The sequence below is a fragment of the Netta rufina genome, assembly GCF_964035555.1.
Source record: "Netta rufina genome assembly, chromosome: 2".
In the NCBI taxonomy this organism is placed as follows: Eukaryota; Metazoa; Chordata; class Aves; order Anseriformes; family Anatidae; genus Netta; species Netta rufina.
The window spans coordinates 114,566,290-114,581,351 of record NC_140124.1 but is presented as its reverse complement, the minus strand read 5'-3'; the positions used below and the strand labels follow the sequence as shown (position 1 = coordinate 114,581,351).

The 15,062-nt window shown below is 37.8% G+C and overlaps 1 protein-coding gene across 1 annotated transcript in view; it reads left to right on the top strand.

The window, feature by feature from the left end:
* MEP1B (meprin A subunit beta) overlaps positions 1–15,062 on the top strand; it is a gene marked incomplete at its 3' end in the record, with an annotated part of 50,064 nt that overhangs the window by 18,100 nt on the left and 16,902 nt on the right. The window contains exons 9-16 of the mRNA XM_084281666.1: positions 1,372–1,446; positions 6,006–6,024; positions 6,211–6,261; positions 6,371–6,414; positions 7,459–7,531; positions 8,672–8,789; positions 13,181–13,359; positions 14,330–14,548. Of these exons, the coding sequence (XP_084137792.1) occupies positions 1,372–1,446; positions 6,006–6,024; positions 6,211–6,261; positions 6,371–6,414; positions 7,459–7,531; positions 8,672–8,789; positions 13,181–13,359; positions 14,330–14,548 (778 nt within the window). The remainder of the gene's footprint in view (positions 1–1,371; positions 1,447–6,005; positions 6,025–6,210; positions 6,262–6,370; positions 6,415–7,458; positions 7,532–8,671; positions 8,790–13,180; positions 13,360–14,329; positions 14,549–15,062) is intronic.

Genomic DNA, 15,062 nt, shown 5'->3' with positions numbered 1-15,062 from the left:
AAACAAAAAAGCTTTTTAGCCTTCCAGGTACTACTGATCTGATAACAACTGACAGTGTCATTGTTGGTGGCTAGAGAACTACAATATTTAGTATTAATTTTTGTAGGAAAAAAAAGCTAATCCTGTAAGAACAATGATAACAACTGCTGCTTCCCAGTGAATCAACAGTGTAATAAGCATGGATCTGGGCAGCTAAAAACTGGCTTGGCTTGGCAATTGCTTGCGATCAACCAGTTGTTTCTTATCAGTTCTGATACTAGTGATGCTAGTATGAGAAATTTTTATATAATCATGTGAAATTCTTTTTTTTTTTTTTTTTTTCATTTACATTACAAAATCTAAATGCCATTTTAGTTTTCATGAAATTCTAGCCAGATAGCTGTTCTGGGAAAATAAACAGCTAGCCAAGTTGATCATACAATAACTACAAGTACCTAAAATTTAAGCATAAGAAGGAACTTAAATGGCAATTTCAGCCCTCCCTGTCTGTTAGTAGAGAGGAGAGAAGAATGAAGTTGGAATAAGCTAAAACTGCAAGCAGTGACAATGGTGATAGTACAATAGCTATAGCAACATTAAAAAAATATATATTAATTTGTAAGGAATTTTTACATAAAGACAGGAGAATGCCACCACCTGATTTACTGACAAGTACAGTGTCTCACATTTATCAACAATAGAAACAGCATTTCCTTTTCTGAAAGCAAGATTCTGAAACCATGTTACTGGCAGATTTTTTTACATGCACACATTTACCATTTTCACTTTCTGTCACAAACCACATAATTCATATATTAAAGATTTCCCTGCCAAGTGTCTTACTAGCTTTTAGCTTTTCTGAGTGTTTTAGTGCCAGCTTTATTCAGAGACATGTAATGGTGGGAAGGCACCTCTGGAGATTGCCGTGACCCCCCCACTCAAAGCAGGGTCACCTACGGCAGGATGCTCGGGGCTGTGGCCATCTGGGTCTTGAATATCTTCAAGGATGGAGGCTCTGCAACCTCTCTTGGCAACTTGTTCCAGTGTTTGATAATCCATATAATTAAAAAAAAAAAAGAAAAAAGTTTTCTTATGTTTAAATGTAATTTTCTGTATTTCTGTTTGTGCCCATTTCCTCTGTATTTCCATTTTCTTGTGTTCATTTCCTCCCATATTTCAGTTTGTGCCTGATAGGTGTTCTCACAGCAGTGATTAAAAATAATTAAAGAATATGCTAGTTGCCTTGATGTACTTATGATGGACTTAATCTTTAAAACAACGTAGAGGGAGGCAAGTTAATCATTGATGAAAGGACAAAGGTTTTGATTTATGATATTTGTCATCTTAAGTACCAAGTTGGTCTCAAATTCTGTCAATGCACCTGCTTGCTGACTGGATAACAACATGGACTGGATTTCTGTGCCTGTGCTCCTAATGTGGCTTCTCCTGCAAGTGGTCTGGAGCCAGGTAAGAAAACAAATCCATATCCTTTATATGCTCAAGTAAATGATGCAGCTTGAGGTGAGATTGAGAGGAAAAGACTTAAGTATGGCTGTTGCAAAATAAGAATTCTGTTGTCTTTTGTGTGGAGCAGAAGAAGATTTCTGTTTCCTTGGGATCCTAGAGCTGCTGTTTTTTATAGGCTTCGCTATACATTGGAAGAGCCAATTTGCACTCCCCATTTGAGCAAAATTTCCATTAGCATTCAAAGTAGTCTTACCAGAATGGTAAGTCCAGAGTTAGAGCCAAGATAAGTATTAAAATTTATTTTTGCTACTCCATATCTGAATAGAAATACAGTGTGCATTTTTTTTTTTTTATTTTATCTACAACACAATATATTTTGTATTGAAATTGATGCATTTTTAGCTGCTGGATTTGCTTTTTAAAGACCGCTCTCTGTTCCTCCAGTCTAGCTAAACTACTTAATGCCAAAAGATAACAATGACAACTTTGAGATTTTGTATTTCCTGTCTTTTGTAGAGAAGGTAGTATTTTGCTGATCTTGTGATAATTCATTGTAGAGGCCAGGTGTTTTGGTGATACATAATCAATTAGTTTGGACAACAAAAAACAGTGGGTTTTTGTAAGCTCATTTCTGCTGTTAATAGCTTCAGGGTAATTTACAGAGTAAGATGTTTCATTAAGTGGAATAATCTTATCTATTTTAATTTATGCAACTTAACTGTCTGATTTTGTGAATCCAGCTCCAATATCTTGCTGTGGCGGTCACATATTCTTCCTCTCCATTAACAGATGTTCATATATCTCCCTAAGTCAAGAGTTTAACTCCAAAATCCCAAATTACATAGTTCCCTGTATTTCCCACTACCTGAGTCCTACACTTCTATTTCCCCACTCATCACAACTCCTTCTTCCCCTGTTCCCAAACCTTTGGACACTCAACCCTCAGCCTTGTTTAGATTCCTCTGAAGGCCTTTGTAAAGCATATAAGAGGCAGTGCAGACTGATACCAAGATCTACAAGCTATCACATCAAGCTGACTCCTAATACCCAGTTCCTCTGTGAGACAGGAGCTTAATATCACCAAGGCTACTTACTTGTTTTACATGTTCATTATAGCCAGGAAGAGCTCCTTTTGTATTTCTGGATGCCAATACTATAAATTATATAGTCTGAAGAAAACACTAGTAAGTTAGGACGTCTTGTCCAAACTAGCTGACCATACCCCACCTGAAATCTGTGGTGAGACCAGGAAATTTTCATCAGGTGATTCATCACAACTTTGACTAGAAGCTCAGTGAGGTACATCATCTTTTAGACATGCCAGGACATCATGGTGGTGCCATGCCTATTTTCAGGAGAGATGAATTATATATACAATTACCCATTTATTTCTCCACTGATTACATGTCTAATTTTAATGACTAAAATAGGTGAGGTGTTTTTCCCAACTGTTCAAGATGCACTTGAATTATTAAACACTTAAATGTGCTGACAAGCCATGGTTTGACCCACCTTTAAAGTAACTTAATTCACATGAATCATGTTGTTTGCCAAAGTTAGGGAAAAATATTATAAATGTTCAGAAAAAAATGTTCTGGGTAGATTTAAAAGTAACATTGGTTAGACTAAATTATATTCCTCTTTGGTAAACCTGAGTTACTGTAACCTCCTTTATGCGACTGTGAACTGTGAATCTTTTTTTTTGTTCACAACATTTTCAGAGACTAGAAATTCATTGTATAGGTCTCAGTTGTCATGCTGGTGCTGAGACTGAAGCTGTTACTACTCAAACAAGTAATACACAGATATTCCTTTGGGAACTGAGTGTTTTGCTGTTCAGATTCACATGCCTAAAGACCTAATTTTGTTCAGAAACAAGTAGAAAGGAATGATGAAAGGAATTCCTTCTGCGTAAAACATTCAGCAACAGTTTTCAGATATGGGGGACCAGCCTGGATTTCAGCTGATTGCTGAATGTGGTATTCACATTCAGTAATGGACTCATACTTTGGTTTATGCACCATAAATACCACTGGGCTTAGCTACAGTTACTTCAGTTTATGAGCTTTGGCTGCAGACAGAGGAGCTGTTCCATGAGCTAGCCAGTTTTTACCTTTAGAGCAATTAAGTTTTCTGATTAGCAGATATGGGAACATTGTAGCTTGTAATTATTGAAACTGTAAAAATATTTTACTCCCTGTTAATGGCTAAAAGGTTATTCAATACATATGGCTATGATCTGATACGACCTCCGTCAACAATCTTTAGCAGAAAAGACCACAATGTGATTTAATTTTTTAATATTGCAAAGTTTACTTCTCAATGTTTTTCTTTCACATTACCTGGAAATCTGTATGAGTGGGAGTTTAAAAGCAAATAAATTGCTCAAAGCATGCATGACACATTTTGCTTGCATACTTTCAGCTTGTTTTACAAGCTTCAGTTTCATTTAAAATCTCAAATACATGGATTAGATACTGTCTTACAGATATCTTGTGATAAAGGAACATAATGATAGGATATGAATGCAATAGAATTTCAGAATGTAAGAGGCATCTATTGACATTACATATTTATGGGTGATTTGTCTGGAAAATGTATTTTGGTTTATTGAACTGTATCCATATGTATTTACATGATTATTCTTTTGTTAAAGTCACTGTCCTTATTTCTCATGTGTCAGTGTAAACCCGAATAATACCAATTAACTCAGTGAAATATGAGATCAAATATCAATCCTTCAGCATTTGTGCTTTTGCATTTGCACAACTCTAGCAAGGGTTTTACAATGGACTCATTCACTTTTCCATGATGACACTAGGTTTTTAAGAGTCAGGTATATTGAAACCTACCAAAATCTGAAACAACCCAAAACTGTGAGGTACTTGTTCTCTAATAACGTGGATGCTTCAGGAGAAATTGGGTTAGGAAACAGATTCTACTCAATGGTTTCTGGAACTGACACATTCAGGTAAAAAATCTTAAACTTCTAAATTATAGCCTCCAGTTGGTTAGCCAAAAAAAATGTTTTTCCCCCCTTAAGCAATCAAAATAAATGATTAAAATCTGAGAAAAATGGTGAAGCAACAATTTGAAATCATTTTAGTTCAGATGAGTCAAAAGGATAAAATGAGATTTCAGGCTTTTGTATTTGCAGTAATTTTTATGCCATTTACTGACATTTTTACAAGACAGTCATTTCAGATTGAAAAAGGAATCTTTCATCAAAAAGCCAAAACAGGACATTCTGGCAATTTCAATGCTTTCTTCCTGAACATTCCCAAATGAAAAAAAAAAATAAATCATTGAAATTACTTTTTTTTTCTGCATTTGGTTACTGTTTTTATATGAATCAAATCAGTTTTAGGGCCCTCAGTTATGTTTGCCTTCAAAATTGTTCCTATCATTATGTGCCAAAATTCATGTCAAAACGAACACATGTATTTAAATCTCTCTTGAATATTCTGGCACTACAGTTTTCTTATCCACTATACAGATGGAAGAACTGACCAAAATTTAATGTTTTTGTGGACTACATGGACTTGATTTTTGAAGTTTTTCAATATTCTGAGCTTGTACTGCTCATTGCTTTTAATGGAGGCTGCAGATATATATCACACTGGAAAAATACATTCTAAAAAAATGTTACATGCAAAATACATATAGGAAAGGTAGCAAATTATTTATACAGAGAAAGAAATCAGTCAGGAGTAAGGGGTCAAACTATAGCAAAAAATGAATGTAAAAATCCCATCCTGCTATATAGAACTGCAGTTATAACTTACTATTTGATGTATCCACAATCTATATTGTCATGTCTTAAAATTTAAGAGTGTTATTCATTTTCAGTTTGTGAACTTCTTTTCAAACATACAAATATAAGAGTTTTGATGAGAAACAGGAAAACCCACCCAGCAAGAACCGTTTCGAGAGTTTATTCATGATCTTACCACCTGCATGAGGAATGGTTGAATAGTGTTGTGTTAAAGAGCCCAAAACAAAGCATTTAGTCCAAGAAAAGAATATCAATTATATTCCATGGGCATGGTAAGGCAAAAAGAATGCTGTATGTTTATCTCACTGTGGTCTTGCTGCAATATGGAGCTTGGATTTTGCACATTGCAGGAACAGTCTTTAAGTTGGTATTTCTCAAGGCACTGAAGACTTGCTGCATGGTGCTGGACCACTCACCCCCAAATTCAGCTTTACAATGGAATTCTAGGCATAACTTCCACAGGTTCTGTACAGCACCTGACTAGCAGCAGTATTTGATTTCATAGAAGTAATAGGTTGAGAAAACTTCACAGGATCAGTACTGGGTGACTTGCTTTTTGGGCAACCTGGAGTGAGGAGAGTGCAAAGCTGTCACAAGCAAATGAGCATCTCCAGTCAAATGAGAAGATGGTCTGATCAGCCCAATACAAAGCATGGGTTAAGTACTGTTAAGAGCATAAAACTTGTACTGTTATACTCAAACTGTTGAGAGAGTAATAGTTGCATTTCATTGTGTACCTTTCTAATAATACCTTTTTTTTTTTTTTTTTCTTCCCTCTCCCCAGCCTGCTACAGAGACTATTGGTGAGTTCTGCTTACAGATCTATTTGTATGCATAGGAGGCAGTCAAAAAAAAACAGCTGTTCATAAACATCACTAGGACAGATGCAGATTTATAATTACTATTATTGTTATTGCATTGATTTTCACACATCATAAAGAAAACAGCAAGGGCTAACATCCTACCTCACTTGTCTTTTTCTTTTTCAGAAATAGACGTAGATGGAGGAATTGATCAAGACATCTTTGACATCAATGAAGGTTTTTTTTTTTTTAATTCATTTTCTCTTTAATTTTTTTTTTTTTTTTTTGGGGGGGGGCAGCTATAGATCAATAGAATAACTGTATGTTAATCTCCTCTTCCCTTTAGCTTTAGGACTAGACCTTTTTGAGGGAGACATCAAACTTGATCAGGTGAGTTCAAATATATATATGAAACAAGAACTGTGTCATCAACTTATGCAATGTAAAGTGTTAGTAGCATGAAAGTGATTGATGCATGCTGCTCATACTAACTGTAAATACTGTTTATGTTACAATAAGCTGAAAATGTTTGGGGATAGATTTCTACAAATGTCATAGACAATGAAGGATTTGGGTGCATTTGCAGAAACATTATCCAGAATAAGGTCAGTCTAGCCATTACTCATTATTATTAGCATTGTGTTTTCTTCACTGTGGTTTTCATATTTTTACTTTTAAGATATTCAGCAGCACAGATCACATCCAGACAGGGTTATATAAAAGATTCTTAATTTATGTGCACAATATTTATTATAAGCCAATTAACTTTACAGACCAGTGCTGCAAAACCTTCATCATATAAGTAGATTCACCAAAGCCATTGGAAAATTAGATCTGTGAGTAATACCACATTTTAAATCATCTGCCCCATATTCCTGTCCAATCAATAACATCAAAAGTATTTGCATAGCTAGTCATATCTCAAAAATACCTAGTGAAAACACCACAATTGTCTTATACCCCTAAAAGGGGTAGAGTTTTCCTCTCCCTTTTGGTGAACTGCTTCTGCCCAGGCATATCAATGGAAGCAAAGAAAGCACTGGTTAAGGGCACAGGAACAAGCCCTTGCATTATGAAAAATTAGAGAGTTATTGATGTCTGTGCTCATTTCAGGACTTTAGATCTTAATGCTTCCCACAGGACCTAAAGTTCTGCTCAAATGTATCAAAATCTCAGGAAATCTGTATGGAGAAAATGCTGCAGAAATCAGAGTCATTGGTAGAAGAGAGTAAAAGGACTTTAAACCCGAGTCATAGACCTCTGAGTGATCTGTCAAACTTTTTGGATTCTTTGATTCCTTATATGTCTAAAACGGACTTGTAAGAGACATAATGCATGCTTTGCATTAGCATTTTGCATTAGCACTGTTTTCGTCTTGGATTATAGATCAGTTTGTACTGAAAACTGCATGCCTATTTTCTTTCTCATATGCAGGAGCGAAACTCCATCATTGGTGACAACTATCGGTGGCCCCACGTTATCCCCTATGTCCTTGATGATAGCCTGGGTACAGTATTTGCTCTTGACAATGTGTTTAAGTCATGTTGATTGAAATGTTAAATACAGGTCAGCAAAGATCTGTGGCATCCTTTCCTCTTCCCACTGCCATGCTGTAAGTCTAGAGCAGGGCATTTCCCACTGCAGGATTAGGCCTCTGTATGCACCAGCAGGATATATCATCTTGGTCTTTGTGCTGGGGTCCCACCTCCTTTCTTAACCTGGATGCTTCTTAACCTGCCATAACCCAGCAGATTGGTTTGCTTTTGAAGGCATGTGTCTAAGACATGAAACTATACTAAGCAGAGGAAATAAAATGGCACTGAAGATCTGTTTAAAGCCAGAAAGCTCACTTGGTCATTTATATCACTTAGAGCACTGATGGCATCTTGGTATTCTGGCCTGCAATGAAGTTTGCAACGACACATTTATGAGCACCCTACTGTGGGGCCTGGCACACATCACAAGATGGAGACCCTGGTCTCCATCCCTTCACTTCCACCCAGCTGTGGCATTGCATGGCAGAGGTGAGTGGTGAGATAGGGAGTACGAGTCCTTGTTGTATACCAGGTGAGGAGACTGTGCCCTCACTACATAGTGTGGGGTCATCCTTCTGGTCTATGTCAGAAAAAAAAATAAATCACCCACCCTCAGTTTAGGTTAGGAGCTAAAACACTGAGGGGTTTGAAACCATGCAAGGTGCTCAGAGGAGATAAGCAAGACACAAAGTAAGCATGTTCAAGGCCTGGGGAGATTCCTTGACAGATATGTAGCTTGCAGTTTGCATGAGGTGAAATCCAATGTCTTCGTTCACTGTTTATTTAACACTTGCTCAGATAAATCTCAGCAAAGTGAGAGAATTTACAAAATTAAGATCCACATGCTATGATGTATTATATATCCAACATATCATATTTTATACTGAAGTACCAAAGCAAAATTACAGAGAAACAAACCAGGAAAAAGATAAAATGCCACAACAGACTAATTTATGGTTTTTAGGTTCCTACTCAGGTCCTAATCTAGCAAAAAGCTTGGCTATTTTAATCAAAGATTGCTGAAGCAATATCCACCCTTAGGACTTGCTCTATATGGGTAGCAGGACAAACCAATTGGCTCAGTATTGACAAGAACTCTGTTTGCTTTGCAGAAATGAATGCTAAGGGACTCATCCTCAAGGCATTTGAACAGTATCGACTCAAAACCTGTATTGATTTCAAACCTTGGGAAGGAGAGGAGAATTATATATCTGTGTTCAAAGGAAGTGGGTAAGAGGAATAATATGATTGTAATCCTTTTTGGCTACAGAATGTTTTGATGACCAATATTCACTATAAAACTCATCTGATTGCTATTTTCTAGTTTTGTTGTGTCCTATTACTAGTTTCCTTTCCTTTCCTTTCCTTTCCTTTCCTTTCCTTTCCTTTCCTTTCCTTTCCTTTCCTTTCCTTTCCTTTCCTTTCCTTTCCTTTCCTTTCCTTTCCTTTCCTTTCCTTTCCTTTCCTTTCCTTTCCTTTCCTTTCTTTTTTTTTTTTTTTTTTCTTTTCTTTTTTAACTTGAAATCATAGTAGCATCCAAAACAGGTATTACCTTGGTGGTAATTAACAATTTCTGGTTGATGTTTATTTCTAAATACAAGAAGTAATTAAGTCCTTAAAGAGGTAATTTTCTTGGCATGACAAAAGGTCTGAGACAAGTCAATTACTTTCTTGACTGATCTTTGACTATATGGACTGTCACTTTCACATGGCCATAAAAAGCATACCTTAGTTTTTTTTTAAAAAATAAATATTCCCAGTGGAAATGTGATAGTTTTAACTGTGGGACAACAAATTTGTTTCACTATTACAAATGGAATTGCATTTGAACAATGTCAGGTCTGCATTCATACATTTTTAAATGCTGCACAACATTGAGACATTTTATGGAGATTTCAGTTTATTTACCTATTTGATCAATAGTTATGCAATTTCACCTCAAGTTTTACAAAATAAGATTCTAGAAAAGGTGTCAAAATTGTATCCACTTTCTCAGTTTCTAAGATAGTCTCCACCAAATAGTGCAACAGAACAAATATATTCCCCAAGTAATGCTGGAATATTTCTCTCATGTTAGAAAAGAGAACAGGGAAATCCTGATAGCCTTGTGAGGAAATTTACTTTCAGAAAATAATTTCCTGATACAAGAATGCATTCATAAATGGGAAAAGGTTTTCTGATAATTGAAACATTTCCCATTCCCTTTATCTCATTCTGAGATATTTGTAGCAGATAATTGTTTCAAAATTTCTTCAGTCTCTGTCTCTTTACATTTTCTACTCTTTGCGCTATGCACGTGACATTGAAACTCAACCCTAAAAGATGTATAAACGGAGATTTGGGAAGCAATGTGTTTTCCCTGTTTAATTACTCTTTGGCTCTTTAAGCCAAATGGAAAACTCATGTAGCTAAACTCTAGAGTTCTTTGTCACATAAATCACGCATTTTCTAGTAATTGTACATGAAAAAAAAAAAAAAAAAAAAAAAAAAAGAACCACAATATTTAGCCTATGGCAATTCAGAGACTTCTGCACTATGGTTCATTTATTAACTTATTATTTATTTCCTATTAGAAGTAAATGAGTCATGGTGATTAAAACAAGTCACATTATTTGGATAACGTGTCTTGCCTTCTTGCCTGGTGTGTTGCTTGCCCTGAAATGATTCTATTTCAGGGCTGTGATAACAGTTATCACAGTTATCATAGCACTAAAATTATCCATGGTCACCATACTTTTTACAAGCCTGAAGCTAAATCTGCAGACTCCTGAAAATGGCTGTCCAGTTTCAGTGACCTAGCTTTGGGCTGTACAAAGAAATTACCAAAACAAACCCTGTATTAACTGCCTTACATTTCATTCCATTCCTATGGTCTGGTATGGACAATTTAAAGAATACATGAAACAACCCATTTCCACTCTGCCATTCCTATTTTTTTTTTTTTTTTGTCTCCCCTGGCTGCACACTGAAGAACTCAGTCCAGAGGGTACAGCACACATAGAAGCACAAAGGTCCTGGCAACCACAGCCAGATTCATAAAGCTTTATTGCACCAACAAAAAGATGATAAATTATTTTCACCTTTCTGATCTGGCTTGCATCTATGAAAAGTACAGAAGGTGGTGAGGAAACTTTCCTAGTACATCACAAAATCCCCTTATGGATTATCTTTTTGAATTCAAATGAAGTCAGCCACAAAGGAAACCACTTGTCATTTTGTTGTCTGCCCTGTATAAAAACAATCCTGCAGTCTCTGGTATATATACACAGTGTCATCAAACCCTACATAAAAAGCCCTCCCCTTGTCTACATAGTTTATCTAACATACGGTAGCATGTGGCTACCACTTCTATTATGTTTACAGATTTATATATTTATATCACTAAGCAAGTAGAGTTATATGTAAGGTTTTCTATCATACAGTCTGTCAACTCATCCCTCTATTCAGGTCTATGCATTTGCAGCAGAGGTTAGACTATGGATCTATTTAAAGATCTTTTCTTTCTTCCTTCCCTGTGGTAAGCAAAATACATGAGGAAAGCTTGTGAATGACAGAAATGCAGGAGCATCAGATGTGGCATGTACCCACAAAGCTCACATAACCATCTGGAAAATTGCAATGGATGTGACATTTCTACTCTTCTCATGAAAAACGGGACTTATTCAGCAAGAAAACTAGCACGGTTTGGTCAAATGATTAGCAGACCAGGGAGGATCAACCCTTGTCTCTAGTATTTCCAGATGGGAAATCAGGTTTTCATGGAGCTGTCCTAGGAGTTCACTTCAGCTCTTTGCCACTGTGGCACAGGACAAAGGAACCCATACGAAAGGGGATTGATACAGATGGTAACCATCTGTAAGAAGCTAACCAGCTTGCTGCTGGTAAGTCAAAGAGTCTGTGTGCTGACCTGGTGATCTGTGATGCTACAGGTAGTCATTTGCTAGGAGGACGTTGGTGTAAAAATGTGCCTGGAATAACTGATACTAATAATTTGTAGACAGTATCATCACTCTTGATGGCATGTATCACCTTATCACGTGTCTTCCAAAAAGCAGGCTGGTGATATTAGTGTGATCAGTTATATCCATGCTCTTCTAGCAACTAGCAGTGCAGAAAGCATCAAATTGGTGAAACAGGCTCTAACAAGCATGGAGAAACTGGCATTTTCCACCATTTTCTCCCTTCCTAAAGACATCGCTCCCATGGGGCGGCCCCAGGTGTCCCTTGTCCCATTTGCATGGTTTTATTCTCAGCACTGAGTGATGCAGAGTGCACATTTACTCCTTCTGTGGTTGCAGAATGATGGTGGTGTAAGCATTTGGCAGACTGAAGGCAAGGCGATACTGCATCCTCTGGTGTTTGGATGCTGATATCAACAGGTGTCCAGGATGTGCTTGTAGCCTGCTGTGCTCTGCACAGCAGCTGCAAAGCCAGAGGTGTCTGCTTTGGTATAAAGTGGGCCCAGAACTATAATGGACTTCTTAGACTTTTGCACAATCAGAAAAAAATACATAATCAATATGAGGCCATGTTCAAGGGAAGCCAGTGAAATTATGTATGCTGTATATGCTCCCTCCCAGGCCTCGTGCTGTGATTTTAATGAGTAATCAATAGCTAAGGCCTGTGCTGGTTTGTGGAAAGAGAAATCCTGTAGAGTATTTTGCACTAATAAGTTGCAGGTTCCTACAGTGCCTGGTGTGCTTGCTTTTTACATTTCTGGGATGATGGGACTGCAAATTCTATGGTGTATTTTGTGCCCTATTAATTTTATGGACTTCATTGGGTAGGTGTTGATTTATTTGCTGCGTAAAATATCAATTTAAATGTGTTTGCTAGTTTGTGGACATGGGGTGCCATTTTATTGGCTTGTGCAGATAGCTCACAGATTTATTTATTTTTTTATTCCTTAATAAAAACTTCTAGCATAGCTGTGGTTTTGCACTGTTTTGCGAGTGTGTGTCACCAACAAGTGCCCTAGCACCACCTCTCACAAATAGCAGGAAAGAAAAGAGGTTATGCAAAGCCCTGTCACACCCACCAGCCTTTCAGAAGTGCGATCCCCTGGGGTGGACCTGGCTTGACAGTCGCAACACTAAAGCAGAAGGCCAGCACAATGTGGAGAGGCAGCTGTAATGGCAGGGGTGAGAAGTGACATGGCCATGGTTTGCTTGGCAATAAGGGAGGCCCAAAGCGTGCCTGCAGTCAGTTATGGTGGTCCAGCTTAGTAGCAGCAACTTGGTAATTTGCAGATTTACTGCAAATTGTTTTAAATCACGTTGCCATAGTCTTTGATGATTGTCCTTGTTGCTTTTTTTCTGTTACAAGTAGTTAGGCTTTTTTTTTTTTTTTTTTTTTTTTTTTTTTTTTTTTTTTTCTGCTGCTAAAGAAAACCCATTAAAAGCATTCCAGACAGAGTGGGAGAACTACTTATTCATTGAAGCAGAGCTAAGTGTGGGAGGAAGGGATCCAGTAAGGAAAAGATCAATGAAAAAGTGCTCACTGTAGAAAATGTAACTTTAGCACTCAAAATGTACCTGTTGAACAGACTGAATCTGGAGTTCGTGTGGCACAGGGGTGGCACGTGCTTCACAGATCTATCTTCAATTTTATTTCCACATTAGTTGCTGGTCCTTGGTGGGAAACCGCCAGGTGGGCTTGCAGCAGCTCTCGATCGGAGAGAACTGTGACAGGATTGGGACCATTCAGCACGAGTTCCTTCATGCGCTGGGCTTCTGGCACGAGCAGTCGCGGTCTGATCGGGATGACTACGTGTCCATCATCTGGGACAGGATTCAGTCCGGTCAGTCACTCCCCTGGGTTCCCATTTGGGCTCTGGTGTGATGTATTTTGGGTGTGGAACCTTCCTGCCTTCATACCATGGCTGAAATATTTTCCCACCTTGACTTATTTTTCAAGGCCAGCATATCAAGAAATTAAATGTCAAGTGGCATCTGTCTGGGACAGACAGCCTCATTTGTTGTTGCTGTGGTTATTACTCATGTCACGGCAGTTCCCAGGGTCCTAACCAGAGATTTGAGGCCTACTGTGCTAAATGCCATACAGGCAAGCAACAGAGAAAGTAATTTCATTTGTTTGATACCATAAAATCGCTATTAGTGAGGGAGCCTTTAAATAATTAAAAAATAATCCAGCCCTACAAAACTTGGTGTGACCAAAACCAGCAGAAAATCTGGAGGGAAGGGGTTGTCTTTTCTCTTTCTCCCCTGCTTATGTGTCTGGGGAGGGCATGCAGCCTGGAGAGACCCTTTTTAGGTTCCCATCATGCAAGCTGTTATTTCGGCAACACAGCTCCCTGTTACAAGCACATTGTGGCCTATTTGGCACAAGCCAGCCTGTGGTACAGGGTTCCTTAGGGCTGTGATCGATGCTTGCTTCTTCAGCACACCACAATCCTCTGTGGCTTCCAGACAGCTTTGAAAACAAGCCTGAGCCTGGACATGGTGCTGGCTTGGCTCAGGCACACTCAGAGGACTTGCAAGCCCATCAATGTTTATGAGTAGCTTCATGGTGAAAAGATTTCTGATAGGAAAGATCCTTCCTTCATGCAGCAGAAGTCATCATGTTACATTCCAGTGGTTGAAAAGGGAAGCTAAATAAATCTAGGCTAGGAATAATATAGTTTTACAGAGTAAATACAAGCAAATGATTACCAAAATTCACTTGGGAGATTCTCTGACACTTAAAGTATGTACACCAAACTTGGTCATCTTCAGCAATAAACAATTTTTCCTTTTATTTTTCCCATTCAGGTAAAGAACATAATTTCAATAAATATGATGATAAAACATCAGACTCCCTGAACGTTCCCTATGACTATACGTCTGTGATGCACTATAGCCAAACTGCATTCAGGAACGGGACTGAACCAACAATTGTAACGAACATACCAGACTTCATGGATGTAATAGGGCAGCGAATGGATTTCAGCGATTATGATCTCCAGAAACTGAATCGCCTGTACAATTGCTGTAGGTTTCTCTATTTCCTTTAAATTCTTTGCTTCTGGTAGTTGAAAGAAATAAGGGTGATACCTACATGCTGGACTCATCCAGCCACAAGTAAAAGATATGCAAACACATTTGGAGAAGTGAATTGTGTTAAAAACACCAGAAATAACGGTACAGCTAGAAATAACGTAGCCCTCCTGTGGAAACACTGCTGTGTAGCTGAGTTTTCTGTGCAGTTCTATTTGACCTTTAGTTAAAAACCAGCTTCTCTCAGCAGCTAATTTTGTTCATCCCTTTGGTGGCTGTTTAAAATATGTGCTTCTGAACAAAGTTTTTTTTTTTTTTCTTCACCCCCATTATTCCACAGCTGTTGTTCAGACAGCATACAGAAATGAGTGTCTTTGCTGTGGCTCATACCTACTCAGCTCTCAAGCAGTCTGTGAGACAGAATATGTGTCCATGCAAACAGCTTATGGATGCTGTTACAAAGAAAATGTGAGCATTGAAAATTTTTGGTCTTAGTTTCAAACCAGCC